Source organism: Malania oleifera, chromosome 3, assembly GCF_029873635.1.
Source record: "Malania oleifera isolate guangnan ecotype guangnan chromosome 3, ASM2987363v1, whole genome shotgun sequence".
In the NCBI taxonomy this organism is placed as follows: Eukaryota; Viridiplantae; Streptophyta; class Magnoliopsida; order Santalales; family Ximeniaceae; genus Malania; species Malania oleifera.
The window spans coordinates 524,956-545,047 of NC_080419.1; the positions used below are offsets into that span (position 1 = coordinate 524,956).

Sequence of the window (20,092 nt, forward strand, 5' to 3'; positions counted from 1 at the left end):
GAATATATGAAATGTAATTTTGTAATAGTAGGAGGAATAGTGGAGACAAAGTTAAACTTGATGATGAAAAAATAAATAACACTTGTAGATTTTGATACCTTGGATCTATTATGGAAATTGAAGGGGAAATTTACGATGATGTAATGCATAGAGTTGAAGCAGGTTGGGTAAAATGAGAAATGCTTCAAGTATGCTTTATGATTGTAGAATACCCTTAAAATTAAAAGGGAAGTTTTATAGGACGGCTATAAAACCAACTATACTATATGGATCTGAATGCTAGGTGACGAAGAAACAGAATATCTAGAAAGTAAAAATTGCTGAGATGAGAATGCTTAGATGGATGAGTGGTATACCACTGAAAGATAAATTAAGGAATGAACACATTCGAGATAAGTTAGGTGTAGTTCCTATAGAAGATAAGATAAGGAAGGGACGACCCGGATGATATGGACACTTGCAACGTAGGCAACATAGTGCGTTAGTGAGGAAGAGTGAGTTAGTTACCATGGGGGGCAGTAGAAGGGGTAGGGGTAGACCTAAAATAACTTGGAAGGAGATAGTGAATAAGGATTTAATAGCCCTGAATCTGTCAAAATAAATGGTCCATAATCGCATAAATTGACGGAAAAGGATTCATATAGCCGACCCCACCTAGTGGGACTTATGGCTTGGTTTTGTTTTGTTTTTTGTTTTAGTATTATGTAATTATGTAATTTAATTTAAAATGATAGTTATAACTGATACTTTAGTTGCATATCTATATTATTACGAACAATCCAAACAAAACCAACTAATTAAGTAATTATGTACATGCATGCATATTAATTGCTTTGGATAATCGATTCAAACCAACAATGTATATTTGTAATTGCGGAATTATGTACATATTTGGGCCAATGTGTCCATAATTAGAGAATTATGTATATAGATTTATAAATTATAGTATTGATTACAAAATTATGTAATTTAATTTCAAATGTTAGTTTTAACTAATGCTATAATTACATACCTATATAATTAAAGACATCTATACCAAATCAATTATGTAATTATGTACATGTATGCATGTTAATTGGTTTGGATAACTGAACTGAACTAATTATGAACATACATAATAGCGTAACTATGTGTATATTTGAACCAATATGTCCATGATTACAAAATTATACTCATTGATTTCCGAATTAATTGTATATTATGTAATTACGTAGTTTAATTTCAATTGATAGGTGCAGTCAATGCTATAATTACATACATGCATAATTACTGACTTAACTAAATCAAAACAATTATGTAAGTATGTACACACATACAAATTTAATTGGTTTGGATAACCGAACCCAACTAATTATGAACATACATAATAGTATGACTATGTACATATTCGAAGCAAGATGTCCATGATTACAAAATTATGTACATTGATTTCCTATAATAGTATGGTATGTAATCAAGCAGTTTAATTTCAATTGATAGGTTTAGTCAATGCTATAAGTACATACATAATTGCTGGCATAACTAAATCAAAACAACTACATAACGGTTATGCGTAATTATTTCAATATGCAAATAATTACGTAATTACATAAATATTCAAGCTGAACTATCCATAATTACGTTACGTATGTACATAGAGCTCCAAATTGTAATAGTAATTATGTAATCATACTATGGTTTAAATATAATGCATTTAATAGATTACCGTTGTCGTTAACCAGGTTGAAAATTTAAATGGGTTGATGGGTTAAGCGGGTATGCCCATTTTTACCAATTTAATTTTGGATTTGAAATGGGTCACTAATTTATGAAACATATAATTACATGAGTGTAGCGTAACCCAATTGTTTATGGTGGGTATGGGTCGTAATTGACACCGCTAGTGTGGACCATAGCTTCTTATTTTAGTTAATAGAATGGGAGTGGCATCACTGTAATTGAATACTGAAAGTTTTTGTGTTGTTTTGTTTTTGTTTTTTAATAATTTTATTTTTAAATGAATCCTCGTGGGAAAAATCTGACTAGAAGATCGATATGAGAGGATTCCAAGTTATATTGAATCAAAGCTTTTGCCATTTCAGCGGGATGGTGTTAGGTATGCAATTACTTTCTTTTGAATGATTTGGTGATGTTTTTTCTACAAGAGGAATGTCAGGTGGCAATTGTTGAAAAATACTTACCTTGATTGCTATTCAGGTTTGTGTTGCAGCATGGAGGGCGTGTCCTCCTGGCAGATGAAATGGGACTGGGGAAGACCTTACAGGCAATTAGGAATTGCTCCATACCATCTACACATGATATTTGATGCTATACAATTTTTTATTTTTATTTTATAGGAGTATATTATTGTGTGTGATTCTTGCAATAGATTTTTCTGATATCATTACCAACATGTGTTTTCATTTTTATTTTTCATTTGCTGTTTTTATTTTTGATTTTAATGGTGATTGAAGATACATAATTGTCATGACATCCAATATTAACTATCTTTGTTAACCATTGTATTTGACATTGTATCAAAACATTAATTGTAGAAACTATGATTTTGTAATTTGTGCATGTAATGCCATTTAAAAATATATAGTTGACCTTAATAGTAAACTTGGCTTGAAATTGAGTTGATCTCTCTATTAGTTTCAATCTTTTTGTGCACTCATCTTGGGCTCTAGCCATTTTTGTACCAAATGACCTACTTCCATATTTACTTGTCACTTGTTAACATTTTGACCTTACAAGTTTCTTGGAGCTTGTTTCGTAAGTATGCAATATTAGTTTTTTTAAATAAAAAAAAAATGATTTTATTAAGAATAAGAAGAAGAAGAACAATCCTTAAAAGACACAAAATAATATCAAAATAAATCAAAACATCTCAGCCAACCAATTACACTGGAAATCAGGCAATGAAATTTTTTTGAAAAACCCAGATTCCACTAAGAGGTCAAATACTGAATCCTAATGCAAAGCATAACCAAAGACATCTTCTTCTTCTAAAAATACAACTATATGAGGATTCTGTTCCAGCCAAATCCCCCACAAAACTGCAAAAATTGCACACCTCCACAAGGCTGAGGTATCCTTACCCCTTACAAAACCTGAAAAAATGGATAGCCAACTAATCTTCATGAACTCTGGACACCTAATTCTCGCCAAATAAATCAAAAAGGTTGTTCTACACCCTCCAAGAAAATGAGCAATTCAGGAAAAGGTGAGAAGCACATTCTTAATTTTGAAAACAAAGAGAACAAATATCCAGTGATAAATCCTTAAAAGGTAGAGACAAGTAAAATCAAAGAGTTACAATGACGCTGCCTTCAAGTTCCTATGGATATCAGACAGTAGGAGACCCTCAAAAACCCCAAAAGAATGATCCCAAGAGGGAGGACAAACGCAACTTTCTATAAATTCAAGCTCGAAGGAATCTTCTGGTCTTTAAAAATTCTAGCATTTCTTTCAAGCTAATGTGTCCACAGAGTTGCAAAACTGCACAAATCCAGAAATTTCTCCTTCTATCATTTCCAAACCCAAAAGTTCACTGCTAAGATGTCATGAACAGTCTGCGAAACCACCCAAACTTTGCCGAAATGGACAGGTTGCTCCAAAAAAACCTTGCCACCCCACAATGCAGAAATAAATGACAATCTCATTCCCCTCATGGCACATCACACATGCATCTGGCATAAGAACCTTGTGAGGTCTACTTGCCTGAAGCAAGTCATTCATATTAATCCTCTAAAGAACTAAAGTCCAAATGAAATTTGGAATCTTGGAAGGAACCTTAGCCATCCACGCAACTTTATCTAAATGGAATGAACTAGTATGTTCATTACAATAATAAATTATTATTTTAAATATAATAATTGCATTAATTATTAATATATTGCTTTCAATTTTTATAGATTTCTATTTTTTATTATAATAAAATAATAAAATTATTATTTTAAAAATTTAAATTCCTCTAAAAATTTAAATGTTTACTTGGTCGGTCTTAACAAAATTAAGGCCGATAACTTGCTGCAGATTAGGAGAACTTTGAAGGTTCTCTTTCCAGATGTTTGTGTGCTTTGTTATAAGAATTCTGAAACAACCTCTTATCTCTTTTTGCATTGTGATTTTGCATGGAGGATTTGGATATATTGTTTGGTTTTATGGAAGAGAGTTGGGTATGCCTCTATTCAGTGGAAGATTTGTTAATCACCATTTTTGCAGGCTTTGGAAGAAGGAAGGATAAGGCAGCTCTATGGAAGTGTAGCAAGTCAGCAGTTTTATGGGGTTTATGATTGGAACATAATCCACAAATTTTTTCTGGGAAGAAGTTGAATTTGTACTTGGAAGTGGGAAAATTTTTTCAGTTTTTGACTTCTTTATGGTGTGGCGGGTTTGGATATTTTAAGGAAGCTAGCTTTCAGGAATAAGGATTGGAAGAATTGGTTCACTTCATTTCTGTTTTTTGTTGTTTTAGCTTTTTTTAATTTATAATTTTTCTGGTTTGTTCTAGATTTTTTTTTGGGAAATGTCTTATTCTCCCTCCATGTAAATTCTTTTTCCCTATTAATGAAATTTCTTTTGCTATAAAGAAAAACATAATAACAACATTAATATTACTCTATCTATGATGTAATAATGGCCAGTTGGCTAGAATAATGAGGTCCATTTGGTCTCCAAAAAAGGGTTCTCATGCGAATAGAATTCCTTGAAACTTACCCTTGGTGGAGGATGGGAATGGGATTCCTATGTTTTGCGGAACCTTCATTACCATGGAACGTGAGATTATCACCATGTTAAATTTGAACCTGAAAACAAAAGAATATGAAAGATGCTGCGAAGCAAATGCCCCTTGAGAGTGGTCTTCGCTCTCACAAAAATGAGCAAGAGGAAAAGGAATTGGAGGAGCATGTTAAAACAACAACAACAAAACAACAAAACCAAGCCTTAAGTCCCACTAGGTGGGGTAGGCTATATGAATCCTTTTTCGCCAATTTATGCGATCATGAACCATTTCTTTTGATAGATTCAGGGATATTAAATCCTTACTATCTCCTCCCAAGTTATTTTAAGTCTACTCCTACCCCTTCTACTGCCCGCCACAGTAACTAACTCACTCTTCCTCATTGGCGCACTATGTGGCCTACGTTGCAAGTATCCATACCATCTGAGTCGCCCCTCCCTTATCTTATCTTCTATAGGAGCTACACCCAACTTTCCACGAATATGTTCGTTCCTTAATCTATCTTTCTATGTTATATCACTCATCCATCTAAGCATTCTCATCTCGACAACTTTTACTTTTTGGATATTCTGTTTCTTCATCGCCCAACATTCTGATCCATATAGCATAGCTGGTCTTATAGATGTCCTATAAAACTTCCCTTTTAATTTTAAGTGTATTCTATGATGACAGAGCACACTTGAAACACTTCTCCATTTTACCCAACCTCCTTTAACTCTACGCATTACATCATCTTCAATTTCTCCTTCAGCTTGCATAATAGATCCAAGGTACTAAAATCTACAAGTATTATTTATTTTTTCATCATCGAGTTTAACTTTGTCTCCAATATTCCTCCTACTATTGTAGAAATTACATTTTATATATTGTGTCTTATTTCTACTTATCCTAAAGTCTCTAGATTCCAACGCTTCTGTCCATAATTTTAACTCAGCCTCTACTCCGTTCCTAGTTTCATCAATTAATACAATATCATTTGCAAACAACATACACCGTGGAACCTCATTTTGAATACTCTTAGTCATTTGGTCCATCACTAAAGCAAAAAGATAAGGGCTCAATGCATATCTTTGATGTACACCTATGGTGATTGGAAAATCTATAGTTTCTCCATCTATAGTCCTTACACTAGTCATTACTCCATCGTACATATCCTTAATGACATTAGTATATCTACTACATACACCTTTTTTTTTTCTTCTAAAACCCACCATAGAACTTACCTAGGTATCCTATCATATTTTTTCTCAAGGTCAATAAATATCATATGCAGGTCCTTCTTTTTTTTCCTTAACTTTTCCATTAGTCTTCTTAAAAGATATATAGCTTTTGGGGTAGATCTCCCTAGCATAAAACCAAATTGATTTTCTGAGACCTTTGTTTCTAGCTTTAATCTTTGTTCAACTACCCTTTCCTATAGTTTCATCGTATGACTTATAAGTTTAATTTCACGATAGTTATTACAATTTTGAATATCTCCTTTTTGTATATAGGTATTAAAGTTCTTTTCCTCCATTCATCTGACATTTTCTTAGTTTTTATAATTGTATTAAATGAAATAGTTAACCATATAATTCCGTTATTACCTAAGCATTTCCAAACTTCAATTGGTATGTTATCTAGTCCTATAGCTTTATCATTTTTCATCTTTTTTAGTGCAAACTTAGCTTCGTTAACTATAATTTTGCGAAGAAATCTCAAATTTTAGCCTTTTCCTCATTTGTCAAATATAAGTTTAAGCCTTCTATTTGGTTTTCATTAAACAACTTACTAAAGTAACTTCGTCATCTTTCTTTAATATCTTCGTCCTTAACCAAGACAATATCATCCTCACTTTTTATACATTTTACATTTCCTAAGTCCTTACTCTTCATTTCTCTAGCTTTAGCAAGTTTAAATATATCTCTTTCCCCTTATTTTGTATCTAATCTATTATACAAACTATTAAATGATATGTGTTTAGCTTCACTAATGGTCTTTTTTGCATCTTTTCTTGCCTCCTTATATATTTCAAAGTTATCCATGTTTTTACATTTTTGCCACGTTTTATACCAAATTATTTTTGTCTTTATGACCTTTTGGACATCTTTATCCCACCACCAAATTTCTTTGCTATTTGAGAATCTTCCCCTTGATTCATCCAAAATCTCTTTTGCTATATTTTCAATAGAGCTAGCTAATCTACTCCAAAAGAGTATTTGTATCTATCCCATCCTCTATAGTCCAATCCCCATCTTTGATCATTTTATCTTTAAGTTTTATTATATTTTCTCCCTTTAAATTCCACCACCTAGTTCTCTTACACTGGTTTACTTTATCCTTTTTCTTCCATTTTTTAATACATATATCTAACACTAAGACTCTATGTTGTGTGGTTGGACTTTCACCTGGAATAACTTTACAATCCTTGCATGATAAACGATCTACCCTCCTAGTTAAAAAAAAAATCTATTTGACTTTTATTTTGTCCACTTTTAAAGGTTATTAAGTGTTATTCTCTCTTCTTAAAGCAAGTATTCATTATAATAAAATCGTATGACATAGCAAAATCTAAGGTCCAAGCTCATTTTTGTCTCTATATTCGTATCCTCTATGTACAACAACAACAACAACAAAACCAAGCCTTAGTCCCACTAAGTGGCGTCGGCTATATGAATCCTTTTCTGCCAATTTATGCGATCATGGACCATTTTTTTTGATAGATTCAAAGATATTAAATCCTTACTCACTATCTCCTCCCAAGTTATTTTAGGTCTACCCCTACCCCTTCTACTACCCCCCACAGTAACTAAGTCACTCTTCCTCACAGGTGCACTATAAGGCCTACGTTGCAAGTGTCCATACCATCTGAGTTGCCCTTCCCTTATCTTATCTTCTATAGGAGCTACACCTAACTTACCACGAATATGTTCATTCCTTAATTTATCTTTCAATGTTATACCACTCATCCATCTAAGCATCCTCATCTCGGCAACTTTTACTTTTTGGATATTATGTTTCTTCGTCGCCCAACATTTTGATCCATATAGCATAGCTAGTCTTATAGCTGTCCTATAAAACTTCCCTTTTAACGTGTCCTCTATGTATCCTCTCATAATTTTTATTATCCTTTCCAACGTGTCCATTCATATTTCCTCTTTTAAATATTTTCTCAGTCCTTGGTATGCCTTGTATAATGCTATCCATATCTTCCCAAAATTGTCTCTTAAGATTTTCTGTTAAGCCGACTTGAGGAGCATAAGAACTAATGATATTTATTTTCTCTTGTCCTAATACCATCTTGATTTTTATAATTCCATCCCCTACTTTATTTACATCAACAATGCTATCTTTTAAGTTTTTCTCTATAATAATTCCTACTCCATTCTTATGTTTTTTTTTTTATTTTTTCAGTGTACCAAAGTTTAAATCCTGATTTACCAATTTCTCTAGCTTTCTCCCCCACCCACTTAGTATCTTGAAGGCAAATTGTATTAATTCTTCTTTTGATCATTGCATGCACAATTTCCGTGCTTTTACTCGTAAGTGTCCCTATATTCCAAGTTGCTAATCTAATCCTTGTTTCCTGAACTAGCATCTTTACCTACCCACGTCTAGTATGATGCAGGAACCTCGCATATTTGACACTGTACCTGGGCGCCGACATGGTGTGTCGCTTTTGGGCGACGACCTAGTCCACCCCCGCCCACTTTTGTCTACACCCGAGCGGTACAAGTGTAACGCGTCGCTCGTAGGGGACGCCCTAGCAAATATTCGATAAAGATTCATATCATAATGATCTGTCAAATTTTAAGTTGGCTGTCAGCTACCTAACACAATGCTTGTCCTTTGCCCGGGCTTGGGGAGGCCCGTGTGTGAAAAAATTAGGATATTAAGTGCATCACAGACGGAGTTTGGAGGAGCACATCAAACAAGAACAAAATTTATAAAAGAACACATGAAACATCCTAAGCCTAAATCATTACGACTGAAAAGAATCCCAACGCAAAGAAGTGTAGTGAGCTCCTTGGCCTCCCAACAACAACAACAACAACAAAACAACAAAACCAAGCCTTAAGTCCCACTAGGTGGGGTAGGCTATATGAATCCTTTTTCGCCAATTTATGCGATCATGAACCATTTCTTTTGATAGATTCAGGGATATTAAATCCTTACTATCTCCTCCCAAGTTATTTTAAATCTACCCCTACCCCTTCTACTGCCTCCCACAGTAACTAACTCACCCTTCCTCACTGGCGCAATATGTGGCCTACGTTGCAAGTGTCCATGCCATCTGGGTCGTCCATTCCTTATCTTATCTTCTATAGGAGCTACACCTAACTTATCTCGAATGTGTTCATTCCTTAATTTATCTTTCAGTGTTATACCACTCATCCATCTAAGCATTCTCATATCGGCAATTTTTATTTTTTCATCATTGAGTTTAACTTTGTCTCCAATATTCCTCCTATTATTACAGAAATTACATTTTATATATTCTGTCTTATTTCTACTTATCCTAAAGTCTCTAGATTCCAAAGCTTCTCTCCATAATTTTAACTCAACCTCTACTCCGTCCCTAGTTTCATCAATTAATCCAATATCATTTGCAAACAACATACACCATGGAACCTCATTTTGAATACTCTTAGTCATTTGGTCCATCACTAAAGCAAAAAGATAAGGGCTCAATGCAGATCTTTGATGTACACCTATGGTGATTGGAAAATCTATAGTTTCTCCATCTATAGTCCTTACACTAGTCATTACTCCATCGTACATATCCTTAATGACATCAGTACATCTACTACATACACCTTTTTTTTTTCTTCTAAAACCCACCATAGAACTTCCCTAGGTATCCTATCATATGCTTTCTCAAGGTCAATAAATATCCTATGCAGGTCCTTCTTTTTTTTCCTTAACTTTTCCATTAGTCTTCTTAAAAGATATATAGCTTTTGGGTAGATCTCCCTAGCATAAAACCAAATTGATTTTCTGAGACCTTCGTTTCTAACCTTAATTTCTGTTCAACTAGCCTTACCCATAGTTTCATCGTATATAAGTTTAATTCCACGATAGTTATTACAATTTTGAATATCTCCTCTATTTTTGAATATAGGTATTAAGTGCTTTTCCTCCATTCATCTTACATTTTCTTAGTGTTTATAATTGTATTAAATAAATTAGTTAATCATATAATTCCATTATCACCTAAGCATTTCCAAACTTCAATTGGGATGTTATCTGGTCCCATAACTTTCCCATTTTTCATCTTTTTTAGTGCAAACTTAACTTCGTTAACTCTAATTTTGCGAATAAATCTCATATTTTTAATCTTTTCCTCATTTGACAATTCTAAGTTTAAGTCCTCTATTTGGTTTTCATTAAACAACTTACTAAAGTAACTTCGTCATCTTTCTTTAATGTCTTCGTCCTTAACCAAGACAATATCATCCTCATTTTTTATGCATTTTACATTTCCTAAGTCCTTACTCTTCTTTTCTCTAGTTTTAACAAGTTTAAATATATCTCTTTCCTCTTCTTTTGTATCTAATCTATTATACAAACTATTAAATGATCTGTATTTAGCTTCACTAACAGCCTTTTTTACATCTTTTTTTTTGCCTCCTTATACTTTTCAAAGTCATCCCTGTTTCTACATTTTTACCTTGTTTTATAACAAATTCTTTTTGTCTTTATGGCTTTTTGTACCTCTTTATCCCACCAACAACTTTCTTTGCTATTTGAGAATCTTCCCCTTAATTCACCTAAAATCTCTTTTACAATCTTTTTAATAGAGCTAGCTAATATACTCCAAAGAGTATTTGTATCTATCCCATCCTTTATAGTCCAATCCCATCTTTGATCATTTTATCTTTTAATTTTATTATATTTTCTCCTTTTAGGTTCCACCACCTAGTTCTCTTACACTGGTTTATTTTATCCTTTTTCTTCCATTTTTTAATACATATATCTAACACTAAGACTCTATGCTGTGTGGTTAGACTTTCACGTGGAATAACTTTAAAATCCTTACATGATAAATGATTTACCCTCTTAGTTAAAAAAAAATCTATTTGACTTCTATTTTGTCCACTTTTAAAGGTTATTAAGTGTTCTTCTCTCTTCTTAAAGCAAGTATTCATTATACTAAAATCATATGCCATAAAGAACTCTAAGATCATCTCCCTAGGCTCATTTTTGTCTCCATATCAATATCCTCAACGTGTCCTCTCATAATTTTTTTTTTATCCCTTCCAACGTGTCCATTCAGATCTCCTTCAATAAATATTTTCTCAGTCTCTGGTATGCCTTGTGTAATACTATACATATCTTCCCAAAATTGTCTTTTAAGGTTTTCTGCTAAGACGACTTGAGGAGCATAAACACTAATGATATTTATTATCTCTTGTCCTATTACCATGTTGATTTTTATAATTCTGTCTTTTTTGAGAGAGACCCTATTTCCAATATTGGTACCCCATCCATTCACATGCAAACCAAATTCATTCTTCATAACTTTATGCCAAAGATCTAACAAGGTACATCTCCTTTCTTCATCTTCAAGGTGCTTTGGAAACTAATTGGATTTGGCTGCCTCTTCTCCTTCTGGTTAGCCATGAGTTTTGATTTTATTCTAGTTTTGATTCACACGCTGAACTTAGATGCTTTAGATTTTAAGTTCATTGAGATGTATATGTGGTTTCTAGATGTGGACTTCAAACATGCTTCAGATCATTGTGTATTGGATGCAGTGTAGGAATCAGTAGCCTCTTTAGTTTAGATTTGTTGGAGTAGGATGTGTGCGGTTCTAGTTTGCTTACATTAAAATTTGAAAATAGTTTGCATCATTCAATTATTTTTTCACTAAATTTTCTTTATTAGTAAAGAAATGGTAGATATATGCACTTCATTTGTGTAGCACTAACTGCCTTCAATCTTTTTATACATAGCTGGTCCAAGCTTGGATAAAGGAGTGGGGTTGCGTTAGGTAGCTGACAGCTAGTGTAAAACTTGTTAGATTCTTAGTACATGAATCCTTACCAAATATTCATTGGGGAGTCCGCTACAAGCGACGCGTTGTACTTGTACCACTTGAGTGCAGCGAAAAATGGACAAAGGTGGACTAGACCAGGTCAGTCTAGATGGGAGAGGGTTAAGAAGTTAGCACAGGAAATTAGGATCAGATTAGCAACTTGGAATATAGCAACACTTATGGGCAAGAACGTGGAGATAGTGGATACAATAATCAGAAAGAAAACTAACTTAATTTGCCATTAAGAGACTAAATGGATAGGGGAGAAAACTAAAGAAATTGAAAAATTAGGATTTAAACTTTGGTATATTGGAAAAGAGAAGTATAAAAGGGGTTGGGAATCATTGTAGATAAAGACCTAGAAGATAATGTAGTAAATGTTAAAAGAATAGGGGATAGGATCATAAATATCAAGATATTTCTAGGCTTCGAGATGATAAATATCATTAGTGCGTATGCTCCCTATTAGAGGTTTTATATTTCGTTTAGTATTATTATTAATTGAGTGTGTTAGTCTGTCAATTAATGAGAGTTAGTAAGGGTATTATTGTCATTAGAATGTATTTAATTTGTATTATAAATAGAGGAAGAGACCTGTCTTTAAGTTAGGTCATTCATTTTAGTCAAATTTTAACATGGTATCTGTGTGTGATCCAACCTAAACCCTATTCCCCTCGGTCGTTGCTGGAAAATACCATTCCCATGGCTGTCCTTCCCAGATCAACCTCCATCCCATATTATTTCATAAGACAAACCGTACACACCCATAAACAGAACCCCCCTGATGACCCACCCCACAAAACCCCATCGCTGGAGGACACCCCCTGCGCCCCCACACACCGGCCAAATGCCAGCAGGGCCGACCCCACGCTCCGGTGCGTGAGTGAAGTTCCGGCCACATTTTTTTTTCCCTCTGCCATGCTCTGATTCCTTCTTTAGGCTATATTATTGAGCTTTTAGGCCAGTTTTTTTGCTAAAAAATTCAACCTTTTTCAGCCATGCACTTGCAGCATTCCCTTAATTTTTGTGAAGGCTTCTTTGTGAGTCTTTTGGAGTCATGGTAGCGTTCATATGTTCAGTTACGAGGCTGTGGCAGTGCTATATCCGTTGGTGAGTTGTTCACCTAGCCTGTGGTTGTGTCGGTGCTTCACATAGTTTGTGATTGTCTCGATCATTAATTGTTCTTCTTGTTTTTGGTGTGGTTGCTGATTTGTGAGTGCTGTGGCAGTGCTATATCCGTTGGTGAGTTGCTCACCTCGTCCATCGTTGTGTCGGTGCATAGTTTGTGATTGTCCTGATTAGTTTTAATTGTTCTTCTTGATTTTGGTGTGGTTGCTGATTTGTGAGTGATGGAAAGGACTATGTTCTATGGTTAAAGCTGTTAAGATTTATTTAGCACGATTAGGGGAATCTGACCACTTGCTCCGATCTGATTCTTCCAATGACAAGAGAAAAGACTTGTGGGTTCAGGAAATGCCTTGATTGTTTCCCTTTTATGGAATTCAATGGAGCCACTGATTGCACGGATGTGTATGCATCTAGATACATGCAAGGAGATTTGGGATTATGTCAAATTTCTATACTCTAGTAACATTCAAGGTTGTTAGAATTGGGATTCTAAGTGGGATCATTGGAGGGATCTGCAGGATCGAATCGTAGAATCGGATCGAGAATTGTAAGATTCTACTTTCAATGTAAAATAAATATTAAAAAATTTTATTTGTGGAACTTTATGACAAATCTTAAGACTAAAAACTTGGTTAGTAACTTTGTAAGTATAAGAAGTTAAAAATACAATAATAAGTTCAAACAATGAAAAGAAGAAAAGGAAGAAGAGCAAGAAAAGGAGAAGAAGAAGGAGAAAACAGTGCTCACTATCGAGTCTTTTCAAAAAGGGAAACATTTGTTTCAAAGCATACCTCTACAGCTTTGTTGGGCCAGGTAGCTTGGCTTTTTTCTTGGCTGCTGCTGATCAAACATGAACTTTGTGTTGAAGAGGACTGATGTGTTCTTGTCGAACACCAAATAAAGAAGAGGACTGAGGACTGAGTTTTTGTCGAACCCTAGGAAATTTGATTGTTGAACACCAAAGAACTGTTGATCAAACAGTGAGACTGCTAGCTGCTGTTGATCAAAATCCAGTCACCAAATGGAGGGCTCTCTGGTTGTCAAATAGGAGATAAATTTAGGTGCTGGGTTGCTGAATTTCAATGACTAAAAGGACTGAGGTGTTGAACTCTAGAGAAGTCAGGTGCGGATTTTGCTGAATCTGTTCACTGATGGGAGGCTGGGAGCCATTTTGCCCCAGTTTTAGAAGACTTTGGACCAAACATAAACCTTTTGGGGCCTTTGGATGAATAAAAACATGTATTGGGCCACATTATTGAAGCCCAAAAAGGAAAAAAAACCCCAATCCAGGTAACATAGTAGGATCTTTATGATTCTACTTACGATTCTACGATTCCAATTCTTCGATTCTACCGATTCTTTTACGATTCTACCACAATTCTACTTGATTCTGATTTTTCTTACAACTTGGATCGTTTGAGTGAATCTATACTATAGAATCATACAATCCTATGATCCAAATCACAATTTTAATAACTATGGTAACATTACATGTATGTGTGATTTATCTTAGAAGTACTTTCGGTTACAACAAGGAGATAGGAGTATTACAGATTATTTTGGAGAGATGAAGCATATTCATGAGAAGCTTAATGTTGTGCAACCTATAACTACTGACGTTCATGAGATGCCGAAGTAAAGGGAGCAGATGACAGCTCTTCATGTTCTAGTAGACTTGAGACTTGAGTTTGAGGCTGTTCGGTCCCAGATACTCAGTAGTGTCGAGCTGTCATCATTTGCTGATGTTTATTCTCATGTCCTTCGTGCTTTCTTTTGCATGCATTTTCATGCTCATGTATTTGGCCCTTAGAGGACAGCCTTTGCTACACAAGGTGATTGTACTTCTCTACCAAACAGCTGCAAAAGTTATCGTGGTGGTTTGAGTGGTCGTAGTGGTAGAGACGGACGAGGCAGAGGTACTCTTCACAAGTGCACTCATTGTGGACAAAATAATCATACTTTTGAGCAGTGTTGGGATCTTCGCAGCAGACCTTTACGTGTTGCCAATGCAGCCACCACTGACTTCACACCTTTGGGGGTAGCCAATGTGGCCACCATCGACTCCTCATCTTTGGGGTCGAGTGGGGGGCAACATGCTGTATTTATATAAGAGGAAGAGTATTCCAAGTTCTAACAGTATCAAGTGTCACAACAAGCTTCTCTTCCCATTGCATCTCGTGCCTAAATAGGTGATCACACAGTATGCCTATCATCCAGTATTTCTTGTCCTAGTCCTTTGGTCATAGACTCCACTACTACTGATCATATCACAGGTATACCCATCTTTTTCTTCACTCATCAATATCTTACAAATTTACCTTGTGTTACTCTTGCTAATGGATCCATTACTACAGTCAAGGGAATTGGGACTTTAAATCCCACTTGTTCTATTTCACTTCCTTTGGTTTACATATTCCCAAATTTCCTTTCAATCTTATGTCCATTAGCAAAATTACTAAATCCATGAATTGTTTAGTGTTATTCTTCCCTGATTATGTGGTTGTTTAGGATTTGAAGTTGTTGGACTCCTAACACTTTGAGCCGCTATCTCCTTTTACTACCTGTACTGCTGCTGCCACACCTTTCCAAATTCATTTTCACCTAGGTCATCCTTCATTGGAAAAGTTAAAATGTCTTGTTCCTAGTTTGAGTTCTCTTTCTAGTCTCGATTGTGTGTCTTGTCAGTTGGGAAAACACGTTTGCTTCCCGAGTCACAAAACGGTTGCAAGCCCTTTTATCTTAGTTCATTCATATGTCTAGGGTCCTAGCAGGGCTTCTGGTGTTGGGTTTTTGGTACTTTGTAACCTTTGTGGATGATTATTCAAGAATGACTTGGTTATATTTAATAAAAGATCGTTTTGAGTTGTTTCATGTAATTTTTTGCCTTTTGTTCTCAAATAAAGACTTAATTTGGTTTTCTAGCTTGAATACTTCGAAGTGATAATGCTAGAGAGTTTTTCAGTACAATTCACTGCTTATATGACTTAGTTTGGTATTGTTCATCAATCATTCTGTGCCCACACTCCACGACAAAATAGGGTTGCATAGCATAACAATAGACATTTTTTGAAATCACTCGCACCTTACTTTATCAAATGCATGTACCTATGTGTTGTGGAGTGATGTTGTATTTACTGCTTGCTATCTAATCAACAGAATGCCATCCTCTATTTTCAATGGTCAAATTCCCTACTCCATTCTTTTTCCTAATTCACCTTTATTTTCTCTTCCTCCTTGTATATTTGGGTGTGTGTCCTTTGTTCTTAGTCTAATTCCTAGGGTGAATAAGTAGGATCCTCGTGCTATGAAATGTGTCTTTCTAGGCTATTCATATACTCAAAAGGGATATCAGTTATAGTACTATGCTACATCGCTTATTTTTTTTTTCCGATGTTACCTTTGTTGAGTCTACACCTTACTACACCTAGTCACTGAGCGCTTTTGAGATCAATGAGTCTCTTCCTTTGCCTAATATTCCAGATTCTACGTTGCTGTTCTTGCCCAACCAACCATCTGAGTCTACATGTAGTTCGAGTCCTTCTCATCGTGTTGATCATCCTAATTTTTAGATGTATTCACGACGGCAACTCCGAGGAAGAGAGTCCCCTCTATATTCTACTACCACGCCATTGGTTTCCTCTTTTGATGATCATACTTTCCATGATGTTGATCCTTTTATTGCTGTTTGGAAAGGTAAATGCACACGTACTCAACACCTGATTTCCAATTATGCTTCTTATGATTCGTTAGCAGTTAGCACCCTCCTATTATTGTTTTGTTACTTACCGCTCTATCATGTTGTACCCTTACTAAATCTATTTCGGATGCCTTAGCTCATTCTGGGTGGAGGGATGCTATGGTTGAAGAGATGAACGCTTTACATGACAATGGTACTTGGGACTTGGTACCTCTTCCTCCTGGCAACTGTGAAAGTCAACCCTGATGGTTCTGTGACTCGTCTAAAGGTCCGTCATGTTGCTAAAGGACACACTTAAGTGTATGGTTTACATTATTTTTATGCTTTTTTTTTTTCCAGTTTCCAAACTTACATCAGTACGTCTAATCATCTCCTTAGCTACTACTTGTCACTAGCATTTGCATCAGCTAGATGTGAAATGCCTTCTTGCATGGTGACCTTGAGGAGGAGGTTTATATGGAGCAACCACCTGGGTTTGTTGCTCAAGAGGTGTTAGGCTTAGTGTGTCGGCTCAAGAAGGCTTTATATTGTTTAAAACAGTTTCCTAGAGCATGGTTTGGTTGTTTTAGTGCTGTAGTACTTGAATTTGGTCTTCGATGGTGTGCTGTGGATCATTCTATATTTTATCATCGTACTTCATTGGGTAGGATCCTTCTTGTTGTTCATGTGGATGATATTGTTATTATAGATGATGATGATAAAGGTATTCATAGTCTCAAATTTTTCCTACAGACTAGTTTCAGACCAAAGATTTGGGACTGTTGAAATACTTCTTGGGTTTAGAAGTATCTAGATCTTGTATCGGAACTGTTATGTCATAGAGGAATTATGTTCTTGATCAGTTGGATGAAACTGGCTTATTAGGATCTAAACCGGCTCTTACACTTATGGATCCTAACAGCAAGTTAATGCCAAATTTAGAGTCATTGATGTTAAGATGACTTTAGAAAGTGTAAAAAATGAGAACTCTATGGGACCGGATTACATCCCAATAGAAGTTTGGAATGTTTTGGGGATAAAGTAAGTATATAGTTAACTCAACCTTAGTGCCTCAAATAAGCAAAGAGCAGTGGTTAATGATAGTTACTAGCTGGCATGGTACAATTGTTGTAAATAATTTTAATGTAATCTTGATCTTTGTGACACCCTTAAGGGTTGTTGATTTTTTTGTATTGGACCAACATTCACTTGATGCATTTTCAATAAATTCCCTTTATTTGTAAAAAAAAAAAATCAATTCAACACTATTATAAAAACCAAGAAAAAAATGTAGTAGGAATAGAGGAAAAACATGTTAATACCATTATACAAAGCAAAGACAATATTCAAAATTGTAACATTGATATCCTTTTTTTTTTTTTTTTGGTTTTATAAATAAAGGATTGTATTAAAAGAGTGAAGAATGTACAATAGAAAATTAGAAGGAGAAGGAAAAAAGGAAAAACAAGGATAGAAGATGACATTTTATTGATGAGAGAGCAAGGAGTGAGCCCAACATCACTGCAAAAAGCTTTGGGGGACATTCATTTGATACAATAAGGTTCGAGTGACTTCAAGAATATGTGTGTTTTTCTGCTCCGAAGCTCTATTTTGTTGTGGAGTGTGGGCACAAGATGACTAATGGATCATGAATTTGTCACACTGGTAGTGAATTAAGTACTGAAGTATTCCTTAGCATTATCATTACAAAGTGTCCAAACTGGCATATTAAACTAAGTCCATATTTTAGAACAGAAGGCACAAAAGATATTGAACAACTCAAAATGGTCTTTCATTAAATACAACCAAGTCATTCTGGAGTAGTCATTGTCAAATGTAGCAAAGTATTGAAACCACAATTTTGATGTGACACGATTAGGACCTTGAACATTGGAATGGACAAAAATAAAAGGCTTAACAACTTTTTATTGACTCAGGAAACACGCAATGATGCTTTCCTAACTGACAAGACTCACAAGCAAGACTAGATAGAGAACTCAAAGTAAGAACTAGTTGTTTTAGCTTGTCCAATGATGGATGACTGAGCGACAATGGATTTGATGTGCTATGGGAGCGACACTACAGGCAATAGGAGATGAGAGTGACTCAAAGTAGTGAAGTCCAATTTCTTGTGCCAATTGTATAACTCATCTTCAAATCTTGAATAAGAACAAAATCAAGAAAGAATGTTACGAAGCAACTTAGTGAATTTGTGATTTTGCTAACAAGCATGAGATTGAAAGGGGATTTAGGAATGTACAAAACAGAAGAAGAAGAGATGAAGGGAGAAGGATGTATAATTTCCTGTTCCCTTAACAATAGTAGTGGACCCATCTGTAGATTTTAGAATACTGGAGAGCTGAAAAAAAGTTGGTGACACTTGTCATATGGTCACAAGCAGCAGAGTTGATAACTCAGGACTAGTGGGAGAGATACTGGATGACATACATACAATATGATTACTTTTGCGAGCAAAAGATGCAATGTGATGAGATGCTTGTTTTGATGCTTGATATTGTAGGAACCTTGAATACTTCTCCTCTGAGACAGTTATAGTACGCTGTTCACTTGAACAAGTAACTGACAAGGGAGACACTTTTGGGATTTGGGAACCCCATCCCAACACAAAAACCACCTTGGTTGAGCAGCAGATAAAAAATACACAGCAGACAACACGCTTTTTTGAATTCATCAACTCCATCCCAACACACACAAGCTTCGACAACTGATGCAAACCACAATCACACACCTACGAGTCAAAAACACAACAAATACCATTGTTTCAAGCCCATAAACTCAATAACAATTGAAAAAATAGCTTTAAGAAGCATCTAACAACCATTACTCGGGTGCCACACATAAGCAATTAAAAAAGGTGAGATCTTTGGAAAAACAAATATCAAGAAAAACTTCACTAATATGTTTATAGAGGGATTGGAGCATTGTTGGATGACTTCAGGTCAAAAACATGCCTGAAATTGGCTTCATGTGCTGGCACGTGGGGTCGGATCTGGCAACCTTTGACCGGTGCATGAGGGCATGTGGAGGACTATTTGGCGATAGGATTTTAGTGGGGAGTAGATCGGCATTGTCTATGGGTTGACTAAAATCTATAGTAGATTTTGTGTACCTGAACTGGCAATGTCACCCAAGAAATTTCCAGTGATTGCTCTGACTTTCGGCAGATGCTGGCTGTTTTCTTAGGGCTATAGTATTGCTGGAAATTCCTCTATGATAGTATACATGTAGAAGATATAGGATTTTAGACTTTGGCTTTGATGGTGGCTGTGATAATTAGGGTTTAGGTCTTAGAATCATGTCCTAATTCAATGTTGAATAGTTGGGTAAAATGGAAGATTTGATCACAGTGATAGGTCTCTCCCTCTATTTATAATAAATGCTGAAGTACATGTCAATGACCATAATACCCTTGCTATCTCTTAGTTATTAACACAACACTAACACACTAGTAATGAGTGACTAAGATAACCATAGTGAAAAAAATGTTTTGGCATTGAAAACCCTAACATTTCTAGTGATCACC

General features: G+C 35.2%; 1 protein-coding gene across 9 annotated transcripts in view; it reads left to right on the top strand.

Moving 5' to 3' along the window:
- LOC131151656 (uncharacterized) overlaps positions 1 to 20,092 on the top strand; it is a 147,988-nt gene that overhangs the window by 23,144 nt on the left and 104,752 nt on the right. For 5 of the 9 annotated variants that reach the window (XM_058102949.1, XM_058102952.1, XM_058102953.1 and 2 more), the window contains exons 7-8: positions 2,026 to 2,095; positions 2,197 to 2,263. In XM_058102949.1, coding sequence (XP_057958932.1) covers positions 2,026 to 2,095; positions 2,197 to 2,263 — 137 coding nt within the window. The remainder of the gene's footprint in view (positions 1 to 2,025; positions 2,096 to 2,196; positions 2,264 to 20,092) is intronic. The other 4 variants (XM_058102957.1, XM_058102950.1, XM_058102954.1 and 1 more) reach the window with 1 other exon arrangement.